Source organism: Dicentrarchus labrax, unplaced genomic scaffold (assembly GCF_905237075.1).
Source record: "Dicentrarchus labrax unplaced genomic scaffold, dlabrax2021, whole genome shotgun sequence".
Taxonomy (NCBI): domain Eukaryota; kingdom Metazoa; phylum Chordata; class Actinopteri; family Moronidae; genus Dicentrarchus; species Dicentrarchus labrax.
The window spans coordinates 15,157,951-15,174,823 of record NW_026136707.1 but is presented as its reverse complement, the minus strand read 5'-3'; the positions used below and the strand labels follow the sequence as shown (position 1 = coordinate 15,174,823).

The window sequence follows — 16,873 nt, the reverse complement described above, 5'->3', positions numbered from 1 at the left end:
AGAGAAGGGTAAACGGAGACTTAGAGAGTTAGAACTTGGGAAGCAATCATGAAATGGAACACTGTAAGGAGTCTGTTTTTGCTTTTGTTGTTTTTAAGTGCCTAGAAAGTTGATAGCAGGAGTCTTGTCTTTGAATTAATGGTTTAATGATAAATTAACTTGTGCATTCAGTTAAAACAAATGCCTACAATGTAAAAAGAAAGGCTTACAGTTTTGTTTATTTGCTACTTCTATAGACGCTGATTAAGATATATGTGCAGTAGCTGCTGTGTTCCTGGATAATTTTGACAACTTTATTATTTTTAAAGCAATAAAAGGGAAATGTTCCATTTATTGACTACAGTATATTCCCACTGTTTGTTCACAATCCTTAAAGGAAATCAAAAAGATTTCTGTTCTTGTTCAAGTTTGTCATGGATCACAATGAAGTATGATTGATGTTAGTTATCGCTCGTGGCCCCATTTTTCTGCTCTAAATAAACTGAAGGATAAATCCAGTTGCTAAGCCAGTCCCTCAAAGGGCTGACCTTTTGATAAGCCCATCTCTCAAATTTATGGCAGCTTGGCAATGCTTTATTGCCACAACCTAGAAATGGCTCATGTTGACATAAGATCATTTACAAGCTTCTCTCCAGAACCCTCAAGGTTCAACATCTCTATATGTGTACTAACAACGAGAGATTATCCTTGGAGCAAAATAACTTCAGCCTCTGCTTCACCTGAGATTGTATTGTTATCAAGAGACGGGTGGCAGAGACTGATTTTGTGTGTAAAACCTTGAGATTTCAGCACGACAACTTCCAAAAACTTTATTCTTTGCTATGCCTGGAATTCACAGCTCCCTTCTGCCCTGTTTTATTTTACAGTGGCCATTTCATGCCAGCCACTTTGCTTCCCTCCACTGGCTTTATTCAACTGTTGAATTCAAGGCCACAAACTGATACAGGTCAAAGCATCGTAAGTTAAATCGTAAGTGGCTGGTGGCTGGTGGAAGCAAAACTGCTGTGAGGTTTTGTAAAAGCAAAAGGTAAGTGTGATAAAGAGGAAAGGGACGGTTGAGTCACTCATGTGTCCTCTGATTCTGGTTATCTGTCTCTGGCTTCTTGTTTGCCTGAGCGATCTGGGCCGGAACCATCAGGAGCTCCCTCTCTTCCCCTCGTTCATGTGAACCATGACTTTCACTGAACTGAGAGCACACTGCTGAGATAAGGGCTCCAGTCAGACCGACTGTGGCAATGGAACCAGTGAGAAAACATGGTGGACAGAGCCATCTGGCCAGCTCCTCTCTGTCCTCGCTCTGCTGAGCACAAAGCTGGAGCCACCTGTCTTGTCTGCTACACTATCCAGCAGAAGTTGAGTACCACCAGGATGGTAAGACAAGATAATGTGTGTGTGTTCACATCTCACTGTGTGCATTTTATAGGAAAAATGCAGACAGAGGAGAAGAATTTCTCCTCAGAGAATAGCAGTCTGTTTACAAGTCTGTATTGCTTCTAAGAAATCATATAATACATTGATCCAGATATTTCTCCTCTTTTCTAAAAGCCTCCAACACTATTTTCATGCCATGTTAAAGGATATGCATCTTCTCTTTTTACTTATTGACTGAGGCTTAGGCAAGGTCATCCGCAAAAGCTTTTGTGACAATATTCTCCCAGAGAATATTGGATTTTATCTTCATCTATTAGCAAAGCATTTGGCATGAAAGAAGAAACATTTAACATTTAGTAAGATACACGACTCTCCTTTGAAGCATAACATTCTGCCAAAGCTAAAGCCTTCCAGGAGCTTTACAGGCTGTATCATGTCTCTGTAGCTATATGGCTACAAGTGAGCACACTTTTTAGAGCAGTGATTCCCAACCTGAGGTATTTTCATCCCAGGGGGTAGTTCTGCGGATGCTAGGGGGTAGATGCAAGGATCGTGGAGTAACTCAACTATTTTGAAAAACAGGAAATTATGATTACATTGTAGTGTGTGTTTAGGGAGAAAATAACCATCTAAATACACACCTTACACCAACCTAAGTTAAAACACCTTAAAGCCATTGCAAGTGCATGAAAAAAGAGGATATAATATTTGAAAGAATTAGCCAGAAGTAATGGATAATTACTTCAATTATTTACCTATAATTAACAGGTGAAATAGCTAAATGCAATTAATAAATGGTCATACAAAGAAGCTTATAGTAAGCACTGTTTTAGAGCAATTGTCAGATATATCTCATCCTTCTCTGCATCAGCTGACACTGCTACCTGTCGGCCCTCACTGCCGTTTTACAGAAAATACACATGAGAGTGTATCTAGTGCAAGACTCACCAGGGAGATCGCAGAGAGGCCGACATCCATCGAGCCTGTCAGTGGAGGGATATGAGACAGGAAGCCCCGCAGAGAAAAGACAAAACCCAGCTGGATCTTGGCCTAGTGATAAGTTACCTTGCACACAGCAGTCATTACACCACGAGAATTAAATGATAAGATTCCAATTACCTGCTAATTTAAAACACCGGTCAAATATGAGAAGTAAAGGATGATGGAGCCTGCCGCTAAGGATTTCAGGTTGTAATAGCCTTCCTCAGGTGAAAAAGTAAATTGAGAAAATCTTGCAAATATTAAATAGTGTAAATGACCTACCTCAATAAAAAAAGCTCCTTATCTATGTCATGTTAAATCTATAACGCTTTCTTGCTCCTTTTTTACTGATATCACAAATGAAAAATCTAATATAAAGAATATTTCAATTTACACACACTCCTAATTAATCAAAAAGTTTTAAAGGTTTATCAGTCTCAAAACAAGAGAATCCATTTGGCATACGCTGTCCTCAACCCAACAGTAGGGGGTCTTGTCCTCTAATTAATCTGGCTTGTCCCGCTGCTAAACACCGGATCCGTTTGCAGGACTGCTGCATTATTCAACATAGCCGTGGGTGAGAGAGGAAGTCTGTGGTCTGGAGTCACCTTACTCTGGGCAGAGCAGCAAAGCGAGAGAGATGGAGAAGGATGAGAGGGAGAAATGAAAGTGATGGAAGAGGCATTGAGGATGGGGGAGGTGAGGGGGGGAGACAGACAGAGGTTGGGGGGATGAAAAGGGGAAAGGGGAAAGAAATAAGGTGAGATATTTAAAAAAAAAAAAAAAAAAGAGGGAAGAGATCAAATGGACTATGTGGTTCAAGGCGAAGGGAACTGCTAAAATAACATAACCGTACGAGAAACCGCAGGAGGGTCAGAGACCTATAGACAGGAAGTCCATGTCCAGCTGTCAGTTCTCTGCTTCTGCTGACAAACCAATTATAAAACCACATAGAATTTTCTAGCTGCGTACGCATTTTTGACAGAACAATGATAAGTTGACAACAACACATCTCTGTTTTACCCCTTGTTCTTTTATTGTTGATTGTTTTTCTTCAGAACAAACCCCTTCCTAACCCCAAAATACATCTGTCGTCTCCGTCTCTCTCATTAAATACACACCTTGCCCCCACAAAATACAATGGTCAAAAACACAGTAGTCATGTAACGTTGGTTAATACAGAGACACACAAGTGAAATCAACGGTACTCTCAGGGCAGTCGCCGCCACACAGAGAGCAGTCGTAATAAAAAGCTTTGGAATGGTAAAAGTACAATGCACTCACACAGTCGTGGCTGCTGGAAAACACAGCAGCTGAAATAAATGATGTGGATCAAGATATTTTGAAATGAACTAAATGAAATGCAAAGCAGACAATGAATTCATACATGCTTTGACAGACCTGTTTTACTCAGAGCGCTGGAATGAACACTCAGGGAGACTCAGTTCATACTCAGTTGTTAAAAGTTCTGGCAATAAACTCACAAAATGGTCATTTACAGCACATTCAACTTTGTGGTTACGTAGTGGTTACTTACTGTACGTCTTTACTCTCGGCAAACAAAGTATATTATTCACATAGTATTCACATAACATAATATACATCTGTATGTACACATTCCTTCCACCCTTGAGAAAAAGTGTCCAGGCACTTCCTCCAGCGATCCTGCGTCAGATCACTGACTACACTGTAGCTACCTCATTACTTCATCCTCATTAAAATCAAGCTGCTCTATCAGTGAACCTGTGGGAGCTTGGTGATGTTGGTATACTGTTAGATTCCTCACTTATTCTGGCACTCCCACCTGAAACAGACTGTGAGATGCAAACTAGCAGCAGTAGAGTTCACCTAGCTGCCATTTCTTGCGTTTATGCAGGCTTCAAGGTGTCTCTCCTTGTTTATTAGGGCAGGTCCTGGAGTGATAACCTTTACCGCCCTCCTTGAAAACCTGCACTTAAAGGAGTTTAAAGAGATATGGCGGAGCATAACATATTGTAAAGGGTAATAATGGAGTCTAGAAAAAAAAACAAAAACAGAATTGTTTTCTGTTTGTGTGTTGGGGGTCTTTTTAGGGATGTTTTCAAAGCTGACTCAGATCAATTATGTGTAACACACATGCCAACCTGCCTGAGTTTCTTCCATTTAATCAGGCATTAAGAGTTCCAGTGGTCTCCAGGCATTGGCCAGCAGATGAAAAGATGAAAAACAGTAGATTTTGTTTGTCCATCAAGTCAGTGATAGGTAAACAGCAGGGTCTGTGGGCCACTGTTTCTTACTATTCCTCTAGTTTAAAATACGTTTTTTTTTTTTTTTCCTTTAAGATAATAAAAATGACCAACAATGTGAAAACACCAAAATGTCCAGTGGTGATGCAAAGTACTGTTTTTTTCCCTCTGCACAATGGTAATGCCCCTTTTTATTTATATATATTTATTTATTTTACACCACTAGGAACAACTACTAATATTCATGTCAAAATTGTCAAAATGAACCCCTACCTGAAATGGTTGTGATAAAATTGGTTTAGCTTGCTTCGACAGTTTACAGTACAACCAAGTGCCTTAGACAACAAAGGAGTAAAAGGAGATTACAGACTCAAACCTGTGACGCAGCACTGGTTTAGACACCACAGCATTAATGAAACATCACTTTTCACACCACCACTATGGCATGTGAGTACATTTCTAACAGTTTCCCCTGGTCCTTTTTCGTTCCCGCTGGGTATAAAATACAAACAATCACTTTGCAGCGAGAGCATTAGCTGATGCAGTACATACTGTATGTTTGTAGGCATATATCAAGATGAAGCAGTAAAACAAAGTAAAGAGAGGATTCAAGTCAGTCAATGGGATTGGCACCGTGACAGTAACGAGACAGGAATCTCCCTTGGTGGCACCAGGCCCAGTGCTGTGGTCCCTGGAAACATCCACCTATAGCACACATGGTAATCCAGCACAAACATTATGGCAAAATACAACAAATTGCACTACTGTACAGTTTCTGCATCAATACTGTTGAGCACTGGGCTGGTCTATCCTTTCTGTTTATACACCAGTATGATAACCCTTTAGATTTATTCAGTGATTTGAATAAACCCGTCCTATCATCAGAGAGTAAGGCAGTTTATGGTATGGTAGATAAGTCATGCCACAACCAAAGTGGACTGCTGTTTTACGTAGCTCTTAAGAGAGAAGGAAATGCTTCCACGTTTAGATAATTCTGCTGTAACTCTGGAATCTCATCGAGCCCCCTCGCTGTTTGAATGATACGATGAAACACAGCCAAGGTGACCTTTCTTCAGAATAGACAGGTCCATCATTTTGTAGCTCAGAATATTGTTTTGCTGCTACAGAAACCCTTAGCACAAAAGAGCTTTAGTCCGGAGGCAAGGAGGACCAAGAAAAGCACAAAAAATATCAAAAGAGATAAACATCACCAACAAGGAGGAAATCACAGCTGTACATTAAAGGTTAGAAGTTAGAACCATGACCATGTTGTTTTTTTCCTTTCCTTCCTTTGTAGTCCTTTTAATGCCAAGTCCACAGGTCCAAACATTAAAGTAGAGGGGTCACTGGGTGGCCTTAAAATCGAATCTCCAGCGCATAGGATACCGCCGCTGTGGTAAACATTTAGTTGCTATCTGCCATCAAAGCAGTCCAAGTATTCCAGGACAAGGTCATAGCAGAATCGATACTGGTCCTGAGGAAAAATAGAATATTCTTAAATTAAAAAGTGAAACGGTAGAATAATTATAGAAATATTCTTGGCACTTCAGAACTAGAACTAGCTTTATATATTTATTTATTTATTTACAGACTCTCTTACCAGGGACTCCACCATGTTGGGTTTGCAATTGCGTAGAGTTTTGACAGCATAGAAGATGTCCACCATGTTCTGGTACTGGATCATCTCGAGGAGAATGTTGCAGGCACAGAAGGTCCCACTGCGTCCACCACCATTACTGCAGAGGAAAATATGTGTTTTTAAAAAAAAATGTTATTTCACTTTCATTTTTATATTTTATTGCTGTATTTTAGCCTTGCTAGCAGTATTGCACTTTTTTTTTTTTTAAGTTTTCAAATGTTGCTCTTGCAGTACTCCGAAGTACCCCTGCAGTACTTGTACCGCCATTTGAGAAACACTGCTCTAGTGCCACCGTGAGGTTGACATTTTTTGTTTTTTAAAAGAATGCCCCAACAACAATTGGATGGGATGCTATTAATGTTCCCTTGAAATGTGTGGCCAACAACTTTGGCAATCCCCCAATGTCAGTATGTCAACATATAACATGTGAGCATATACAGTGGGTACGGAAAGTATTCAGACCCCTTTAAATTTTTCACTCTTTGTTTCATTGCAGCCATTTGCTAAAATCAAAAAAAGTTCATTTTATTTCTCATTAATGTACACTCAGCACCCCATCTTGACAGAAAAAACAGAAATGTAGAGATTTTTGCAAATTTATTAAAAAAGAAAAACTGAAATATCACATGGTCATAAGTATTCAGACCCTTTGCTGTGACACTCATATTTAACTCACATGCTGTCCATTTCTTCTGATCCTCCTTGAGGTGGTTCTGCTCCTTCATTGGAGTCCAACTGTGTTTAATTAAACTGATTGGACTTGATTAGGAAAGGCACACACCTGTCTATATAAGACCTTACAGCTCACAGTGCATGTCAGAGCAAATGAGAATCATGAGGTCGAAGCAACTGCCCAAGGAGCTCAGAGACAGAATTGTGGCAAGGCACAGATCTGGCCAAGGTTACAAAAGAATTTCTGCAGCACTCAAGGTTCCTAAGAGCACAGTGGCCTCCATAATCCTTAAATGGAAGAAGTTTGGGACGACCAGAACTCTTCCTAGACCTGGCCGTCCAGCCAAACTGAGCAATCGTGGGAGAAGAGCCTTGGTGAGAGAGGTAAAGAAGAACCCAAAGATCACTGTGGCTGAGCTCCAGAGATGCAGTAGGGACATGGGAGAAAGTTCCACAAAGTCAACTATCACTGCAGCCCTGCACCAGTCGGGGCTTTATGGCAGAGTGGCCCGACAGAAGCCTCTCCTCAGTGCAAGACATATGAAAGCCAGCATAGAGTTTGCCAAAAAACACATGAAGGACTCCCAGACTATGAGAAATAAGATTCTCTGGTCTGATGAGACCAAGATTGAACTTTTTGGCGTTAATTCTAAGCGGTATGTGTGGAGAAAACCAGGCACTGCTCATCACCTGCCCAATACAATCCCAACAGTGAAACATGGTGGTGGCAGCATCATGCTATGGGGGTGTTTTTCAGCTGCAGGGACAGGACGACTGGTTGCAATTGAAGGAAAGATGAATGCGGCCAAGTACAGAGATATCCTGGAAGAAAACCTCTTCCAGAGTGCTCAGGACCTCAGACTGGGCCGAAGGTTCACCTTCCAACAAAACAATGACCCTAAGCACACAGCTAAAATAACAAAGGAGTGGCTTCGGAACAACTCTGTGACCATTCTTGACTGGCCCAGCCAGAGCCCTGACCTAAACCCAATTGAGCATCTCTGGAGAGACCTGAAAATGGCTGTCCACCAACATTCACCATCCAACCTCACAGAACTGGAGAGGATCTGCAAGGAAGAATGGCAGAGGATCCCCAAATCCAGGTGTGAAAAACTTGTTGCATCATTCCCAAGAAGACTCATGGCTGTAGTAGCTCAAAAGGGTGCTTCTACTCAATACTGAGCAAAGGGTCTGAATACTTATGACCATGTGATATTTGTTTTTCTTTTTTAATAAATTTGCAAAAATTTCTACATTTCTGTTTTTTTCTGTCAAGATGGGGTGCTGAGTGTACATTAATGAGAAATAAAATGAACTTTTTTGATTTTAGCAAATGGCTGCAAAGAAACAAAGAGTGAAAAATTTAAAGGGGTCTGAATACTTTCCGTACCCACTGTAAGTGTGCTGATGTCAGAATTTAGCTTAACTGTGTACTTTCGACTTGTTTATTACATTTTAATTGTAATTTGAGCAGTTTAAAATAGCTGTTATGTTTGAAATGTGAAGTATTAATATGCTTGCCCTGTTTTTCCTTCAATTAGATTAGTTTAGGTTTAGACCTGGGCTGTCGGTAAGATGCAGTCCCGATCCTGTCATATCGCATGAACATCTATGTACTGCATATACAGTACATTTCAATGTATACAAATTGATCCTAGTCCTAGGAATAAGCCTCCTAATATATTTAACAGGGTTCTGGAAGTCAATAATTCAGTATAAGCAGGGCAGAATATGTGTAATCTGATGACTGTTTTTGTGTTCATGCTACCTCATGAAAAACAGGCATTTGATACAGTTCGTACAGCATGCACACAATGTCTTGATACAAAAATAGCAACATGAGAAAAGCTGTAAGGAAGAGAAAATTGAGAAATAACAGCACAGTGTGGTATTTCTTTGGAAATATTGTCCTGGTCATCATAAATGAAAGGCAATATCAATAAACTAGCGGAGGACAATCCACTTCCTCTCTCCTGAGACAAATGCAGGGAAGGTGGGCACAGAAGCCTCCGCAGCGTATACAAGCAATATTAAGGTAATCAATCGTCGTCAGTGCTTTGGCAGTCCTGGATTTACTGTAGTGAGAACCATCGCATTCTGTATTAAGCCATAATTGATTTGATCTCCATAATCTCTTTCCTGGTTGTCGTGGGTAACACTGTGTGACAGCGCTGAGTGATGTGCTTTTGGATGGGGGCGGTGGGAATGAACGTGTGATGGGTTGGCAATGAGCTGGACGGACCCATTCATATTCATCAGCGGGCGTGCGCTCCGGGGGCTTAGGACAACAGAGGAGCATACAACACCACACACACTGCACCACGGCACAGAGCATTACACCACAATTTGATTCTCAACTTTAAAAAATAATTCCATAGAAAAGTACTTTGCACTGCATCTCATTGCACCAAACCACACCAAACACCAGAAGGACAAGACATGGCAAAGTCTCTCATCAACAAACAGATGTGGTCATGATTTGCCATGTTTTTTACCGTAATAACTGAATGTCTAAGACCTTTTCAGAGAGAGACTAAATGTCTGCCTTCTCTCCTTTTCTTTTATTTCTTTTTATTCTAAGATTATTTAGATTGCATTTTTTCCCCTTTATTGGATAGGAACAGCTGAAGAGAGATAGGAAAGAGGGGTGAGAGAGAGAGGGGATGACATGCAGCAAAGGCACCAGGCTCAAATTGAACCTGGGCCGCTGCGGTAAGGATTTGGGCCTTAGTACATGGTGCGTGCGCTCTACCAGGTGAGCTACGAGATGACCCGTCTCCTTTAATTTTACAATACACAATTTATGTTGCTAACAGATTACTCACAGGCAGTGGACAACAGTGCGTCCTTCTCCACACTCCCTCTGCCACTTGTGCACTTGAGCCAGCAGGTTGAGGAAAGCCTTCTTGGAGTCAGGAACATCGCGATATGCCGACCAGCGCAGAAACTGGAACTGACACACCACCAGCTGGCCTTCTTGGAGCTTCAGATGCAACAAAAAAAATTAAACACATGGAATATGAGTGTACTGTACTGTGCTTGCACATACTCTCCTGAATCTGTGTCGTATTACTTTTTCTGGTTGTTTCAGTATTTCTGTGTGTGCCAGTTAACACCCGTGTTTGAGTGCTCCCCAGGCTGCATGCTGGCACTCTCAGCTGTGCTCACTCAGCACACTGACTTTGAGATATATGGGTTTGCAGGTGTAAGTGGGGCCTGAGCTGTGTGTGAGAGAGGTCCCTGTGTGTTCATAACCTTGTGCTGTAGAATCTCACCTAATACTTAAGGACCAGTGGAGAACTGTAAGTCATGCAAATTGGGCTGGCAAAGACATCAACGATGCATGGAGGAATTGCCTCAGCAGAGGTGGGATTTACACAATGTACTTTTTTTGTGCTACTTTCATACCCACACATACATATGCTTGCAATGCACTTCTTTTGACTTTTACTCCCTACCCTTGTATATCATTGTCACACACAGGAAACATGCACACTAATGCACTAAGAGGGGCAGAGAGAGGGAGAGGTGTGTGTTATTTCTGTGTGATTTGATTTCTCTCATGCTGGGTTAAGTTTCTCTCCTTGACTGTGGAGTACAAAAAAAGGGTACCATAGGTAGAGAGGGGAATGACAATGGCAGTCTACAGGGGAGGTGAGGATGCAAATCAAGAAAGGAAGTTCTGGGCACTGCATGTCATGTTGCTTCTAATGGCAGTGAGGAAACGCCTTGCATGCAGATTTCTTCAATAATTGGTTGACAGCCATCCTGAGCAGAATGCATGCATGTGTTTATGCAAATTCCCAGGCTTAAACCATACCTGCATACACACAATGAAGTGTGTGAAGTCAAAATGACTGATTCATACATATGCACACAACTGGGGAAAAAAAGTTAAGGGAAGACCACACTTACATCCCTGTGCTCCCTCTACCATGACAGAACTGTCAGTGCCTCTTTTTAGCACAAGGTATTCCTAATCCTCCACATGCCAGATATTTTCTTAATGTTTGACAAGGTTTATGGACAAATCATAGGAGAGCATGCTTTTGCAGCTTGCAACTGAAAATATGGCATGCATTATGATGATGAAAGTCTTTACTATGCCAACAGGCACCTAAGAGTGGAGAGAAGCCTATCTAGGTAATGACAAGAAGAAATTGAAAAAGGGAGAGACTGACCTTTATTGCATGCATGTCAATGGGCTTTTCTTGCATGTTTCCCATAGAAAGTTCTTATAATATGTATGACTCTCAAGGGGACATCTTATGGAAACACTGGTGGCTCTGGTTCAATTTTCTGGACTGCTGTATATCAAAACAATGTCCTGTAGTATGTATGAATACATTTTCTACTGATCTGCCATTGTGCTCTGAACAAATCTCTAGGCTATAGTGTATCTATTTTAGACTGTATTTATTTGACAATGTCCTCTGACCCATGAGGCATTCACTAAAGTAGTGTCGTATGCATAAGAAAGCGATATAGACAGATAACGATGCAGAGGCACACATTGTATAGAAATCCAGCATCAAGTGAAGCATTCAACCTTTGTGTTGGCACACATACAAGAAGTTGTGTAGAAATTCAAATCATCGTCTGAAGGTTTCAGGTACACAGTATTTTTTATGAGTTTCGACTCTATAATACTTTGACTTTAAGAATTTGTGTCTGGGTTTTAGATGCATATTACAGCTGGCAGCTCTAAATGTACTGTAGGTAAAATGTCACATCTGAATTACCAGTGAGGACCACAGCTAATGCATTTCTAATGAAGTTCAAGTTATCATTTGTGAAATACCACTGAGTGGAACAACATGTCCTGTGCAGGCTTTTTTTGGAACTGCAATGACTCACCCTCGTTACGTTCTTGACCCGAAACAGACGAGTAATGACATCCTCGTCTGCTGACATGGACAAAAACTCCACTTCCATGGGGCCGTACTGCTGTAAACCAGGCTCTGGCCAGTACTGTACACACGGCTACAGGTAGAGGGGAGATCAGAGAAAAAGAGTGGGAGTCAGTGTTTTATCAGTTTCTAAAGTGGCACATATAGTTCTATAATTGTATTCTTCAGTAGTTGTTGCTCTTGCTTTCGGTTATCAAAGAAAAGACAACTTTAGGAAGTTCAAATGGTGAAATTAAACAAATGTGTGTGTAAGGGTGTGTGTATTTTTGCAGTGGGGTGTCTGCATGTACACAGTTAATAAAATAATAGGATACAGTTGGAGAAACATGCAGACGCACAAGTATAATCCTGTAACTGATGACAAAAGTAGTGTTAGTGTGTTCTTACATAGAACAAGAGGTGTTATGGTGCCACACTGGTGTTAATAGGGGGAGAGGGGTAGCATGGGGAGGGAGAGATGTAATGTGCTTTGAGAGATTGCAACAAGAGGGAGACAGAGTGCTCCAGTGCCAGAAATGAACTCTATAACAGAGTTCATAATGAGATCTTGCAATGAACAACTTAAAGGGGCGATAACTCAATTTTCAGGCGAGACCCAAAAGGAAAGGCATGGCACTGGAAGAAATGGGATGAAAAACATTTAAAGGGGAATGGATGAAAAGTGGGATTGAACAGGGGTACCTACACTTTCATTTCTGTTTTTTTTATTCTTTATTTTTTATTACCAGACTACACAGGGTGTTACATAACGGCATGCAGAAAAGCCAACTCTGAAAGCCCAAATCTCTGCATTTAATGAGCACATCATACACAATGATTCAGGATTATTATTCATTGACATTGTTCCACAGTTACAAAGCCTGTCAAGGCCCTTAAATGTCATGTCAATGGTTTACTGATATTTTGACAAACAAATATCTTTTGCTAGGATAGTCAATGAATGAAAAAACAATCAGCAATGAGCATTGACACAAGTGGTGCATTAAGCCAGACAGAATATTATCTGTTTTTAGGAAAAAAATAAGTTAATCAGTAGGTATCTCTGGAACAGCCCTCCATGGTTTGTTCCATTTGTCATAACATTTTTCTCTTCAGCTGGTGATTTGAATCAACTAAACAGTTAACACGATGTATATTGCATCAAGTCATTGTTCAGTTTGTGTTAAACACACTGACTTCAAGAATTTGAAGGTGTAGACATCTTAGTAGACTATAAAATGGACCCTTTAGAGACAGTAGTGCTACTGCTACTAGACTCAAATCATACATGTGCTGTAGAGGGGTGTTTTTCAAGAAACACTAGAAAATGTTAAGGGCTGATTTTACAACAATCTAAAAGAAGACCTTGGACAAAAAAAGATTCATAATTTATAGAAAGCATCTGCTTTCCAAGGCTGTGATTCAATGTAATACATATTTCACATGGTTAATATTTAAAGTTTGACTCTGCAAAGCCTGTTAATCTTGCATTTATGCCTAAAAACAAAAATTTAGATTCTGTACAAGACATTATTTCCAACATCTTGACTTGTTGATTCACTACATATATTTATTGTATAGGTGTAAATACAAGGTAATATGAGAGTACTTCAAATTGCCCTTGTAAAAGTTGTTAACAATATGTTGATGAAGGCTGATGTTAACTAATGCTCTGTGCTGGAAAGTCTGAGCTCAGTGGAGCATAACAGCATACACAGTGGATTTAAATATTCATATGCAGAGGTTAAGGCATCTTCAGGACTGTCTTTGATTGTTTTGGGGTTTTTTGTCTACTGCAAATGATCTTGTGTCTGTCAGTGGTCTTTCCTCCTCGCAGGCACAGTCTCTGTGTGGTGTGCCACAAGGATCCGTTTTGGGACCAATCTTATTTTCTATTTTCCATATTGTCCTCAGGCTACATTATTAGATAGCATAACATTTATCATTTCTTTCCATTATTATGCTGGTGATATCAAGTCATACCTGTCACAACATTGTTGTTATTCAGCACCATTGTCAACTCTGCACATCTGTTTATCTGTCCCTGGATGTCTGTCAAACTCTTTCAGCTTAACTCCAACAAAATGGACATCTTAATTATTGGCTAAACACGTCAGTAGTCAAGTTGTGCCAGTTTGTGGCTCTTTAACAGAAAACATTATTCCTTCTGCTCAAAACCTGGTAGTTAATTTTGATCAGAGCCTTTGTGTGGAGCCCCATATTACAACTGTAGGAAATTTAAGTTTCTCTTCACCTGAGAAATATCTTGAGTATTAATCATTCCTTTCTTTTAATGACACTTGGTCTATTTTACATGCTTTAATTCCATTCACACTTGATTATTGTAATGATTCATTCATTCATTCCTCTTAATCATATAAATTTTAGGATAGGATTTTAGGATAGCTCAATTTGTTCAACAGTTAGCTGTCAGACTCCTACCAAAAACCCTGGGATATGATTATATTTCCATGCCTATACTCAGAATAGACTTTAGGATCTATTGCTGCCTTTTAAAGCCTTCTTCAGTATGGCACCTGATTATCTGGTAGAGCCCTTAAGACTTTATTTACCAGCATTGCCGTTAGAGCCTCAACCACATAGAATAGCTTACCATAAGGGCTCAGGGTAGCAAAGGCTTAAACTACTTAATGTATGACATTCTTTTAGTTATTGGTTCTTAGTGTTTCATTGTGTTTTTTACTGAATCTTGAACTTGAATCTTGTGTTTGCGCTCATTATTATAGCTATTATTACAAGTATTAAAGAAAGAACAGAGAAGATTGCAGTACAGAGAAAGACATATGCTCATGAGAAAAAGTGGGACGCCAACAAAAAGAACCCTGAGATGTGGCTGGAGGGTAAGGCAAGCCTATTCTCCCGAGATGTAACTTGAGGAGGGGAAGGAAAAACTGGGGCGGGTGTTATCTAGTCATGCCTTGAGATCAATGTGGTCAGGGATCAAAGCCCAGCAAAATGGCATGAAGGAACTAATCCCAAGCACTCTAAGATACAGAAACAGTGATGGCAGGGTATGTCAGGAAAAGTCTTGAGTAAAGTTCAGATAACCTCGAGACTGAAGTAAAAACTAGTACAGCAAACAGTGGCTCTTGTGTGAGTGAACATTTTTCTGCGTCTTTTTCCTTATAGCATCAACAAATCAATGGCAATAAAACAGTATATAACCTTTTGACCTTACCCAGGCAGAGTTTGACTGGTTGAGTTGGTTGAGCATGACCACTGCTGTGCAGCCGTAGTCAAAGACCAGCCTCCAAAAGTCTGCTGTGGTCCCTGGCAGAGGGTGAGGGGTCACGATAAAAGCAGCCTGCCGGTGGAAACTGTCAGCGAGAGCAGCGTTGATGTAGTTGTTGCTCTCCCCTTCTGTCGTAACAAGGAAGGCCAGGGCACGATCAGGCGGCAAAACATCCATGCTGCGGTTCTTCTCTCGGTTTCTGGGCAACAAAGCAATGCTGCACTCTTCCACATCCAGATGGGGAGTCACAGAGTTGAGCGTCTGGAAATGGAAATGTTAAAGAGGTGAGGTGAGAGTGAGGGTAGGATGAAAAGAAATTTAAGAGAGCGTTTTTAAAGATGGAAGACATGAGGAGTGGTGAGACACAGAGTCAAAGAGGAGGAGGAGGTGAAATCAGAACAGAAGGAGGGATGCAGAGGATGCTCTGAATATAATGATGTTATTTGAAAGAATCTATAATAGTCTGAACATCACAGTGACAAACTGAATTAAAAAGAAAAAAGGGTAAATTAGGCCAACTACATAAAAGAAGGGAAAATAATGAAGTTTAAATAAAAATTCAAAAGGAATTGGATGAACTCTCTCTTAGCCATAATTACATTAGACAACATAAAAAAAATATTTGGATCATTAATATGGAGCATCAATAATAGATCTGTGACTTGCTGATCTCAGTACTACCGGTTGGCGGATGACAGAATAAAAGGCAAACAGAGAGCTTATTGGGCGGTGGAGAAGCTTTCAACAACAATGTCAGACGGATAAGTTTACAAGATCAAAGCGAGGCATGTTACATTTTCCTTTATGAAGAACTAACAGTTTGTAATCAGAGTGTCGCACCACCTACAGCACAATTCTAAGCAATACATCTATCATAATTCTTATGTAAAGTATAAGAATAAAATAGTATATAATTAAAAGGGGAAGCATGAGCCTTTTCTAGTGTTACTTTGAAATGCTAAACCTGGAATCAATGCGGCTGCTGGTTGAACACTGCAGCAGAGGGAGGTGGATGAAGCAGGTAAAGCATGTGGGAGCACAGCTGGCTCTCCTCTCTCCTAATGAACATCTAATAAAATGTTCTGAGGCCACATTCCTACAAACCAAGCAGAGGACTTAAGTGGCAGCCACACAGAATCAAAAGCGAAAAAAAAAAAAAAAACCCTACATCATCCTGCACAAATACACACACATTTTTAGATGAATACGTGACACATGCACACATTCACACACATACAAGTCCATTAGTCTATTCCTTTCTGCACTCTGTTGACATCTGTGCTATGAAGTACATCATTTCCACAACAGAGGAGATGTAGTCATCGTCTATTGTTTAAATAACTGTCTGAATACCAAACAGACTTTTTTAACTTAACTGAGCAAAGCAGTACATAACAGAGTAGTACACTACAGACCATGTGCAATACAAATATGCAAATATATTCAAAATGTATACATGACTGTATCCCCTACCAACATTCATTAAATATTACTACTGTATTATTTTCATTGTTAGTGGTTGTAGTAGAAGTAAAAGTAGTAGCAGAAGTAGTAGTAGTTAGAGTAGTAGTGTAGTAATACTGTAGTAGCATCAGTAGTAGTATTACAGTACATGTTGTAGTAGGAGTGGTAGTATTGGTATATTATTGTTGTTATTAAAACTGTGGTAGTAGAAGTGGTAGTAGGTTCCATTAAGGTGAAAGATTTTCTGTTGATATTTAATAAATTGCATTATAAATGCAAATTACAGTGTGTGGGCTGTGTAATTCAGAATATATGTTTGCATGTTCCAGATTTTAATGGCTGCATATTTTAACAAAATTAAACTGTGGTTAGAAATTGA

General features: G+C 40.1%; 1 protein-coding gene across 4 annotated transcripts in view; it reads right to left on the bottom strand.

Moving 5' to 3' along the window:
• Window positions 1–3,365: 3,365 nt before the first annotated feature.
• ptprub (protein tyrosine phosphatase receptor type Ub) overlaps window positions 3,366–16,873 on the bottom strand; it is a 152,666-nt gene continuing 139,158 nt past the window's right edge. For all 4 annotated transcript variants that reach the window (XM_051406426.1, XM_051406427.1, XM_051406428.1 and 1 more), the window contains 5 exons: window positions 14,977–15,291; window positions 11,746–11,871; window positions 9,714–9,871; window positions 6,178–6,313; window positions 3,366–6,051 (listed from right to left, as the gene is read on the bottom strand). In XM_051406426.1, coding sequence (XP_051262386.1) covers window positions 5,989–6,051; window positions 6,178–6,313; window positions 9,714–9,871; window positions 11,746–11,871; window positions 14,977–15,291 — 798 coding nt within the window. In that variant the 3' untranslated portion in view covers window positions 3,366–5,988. The remainder of the gene's footprint in view (window positions 6,052–6,177; window positions 6,314–9,713; window positions 9,872–11,745; window positions 11,872–14,976; window positions 15,292–16,873) is intronic.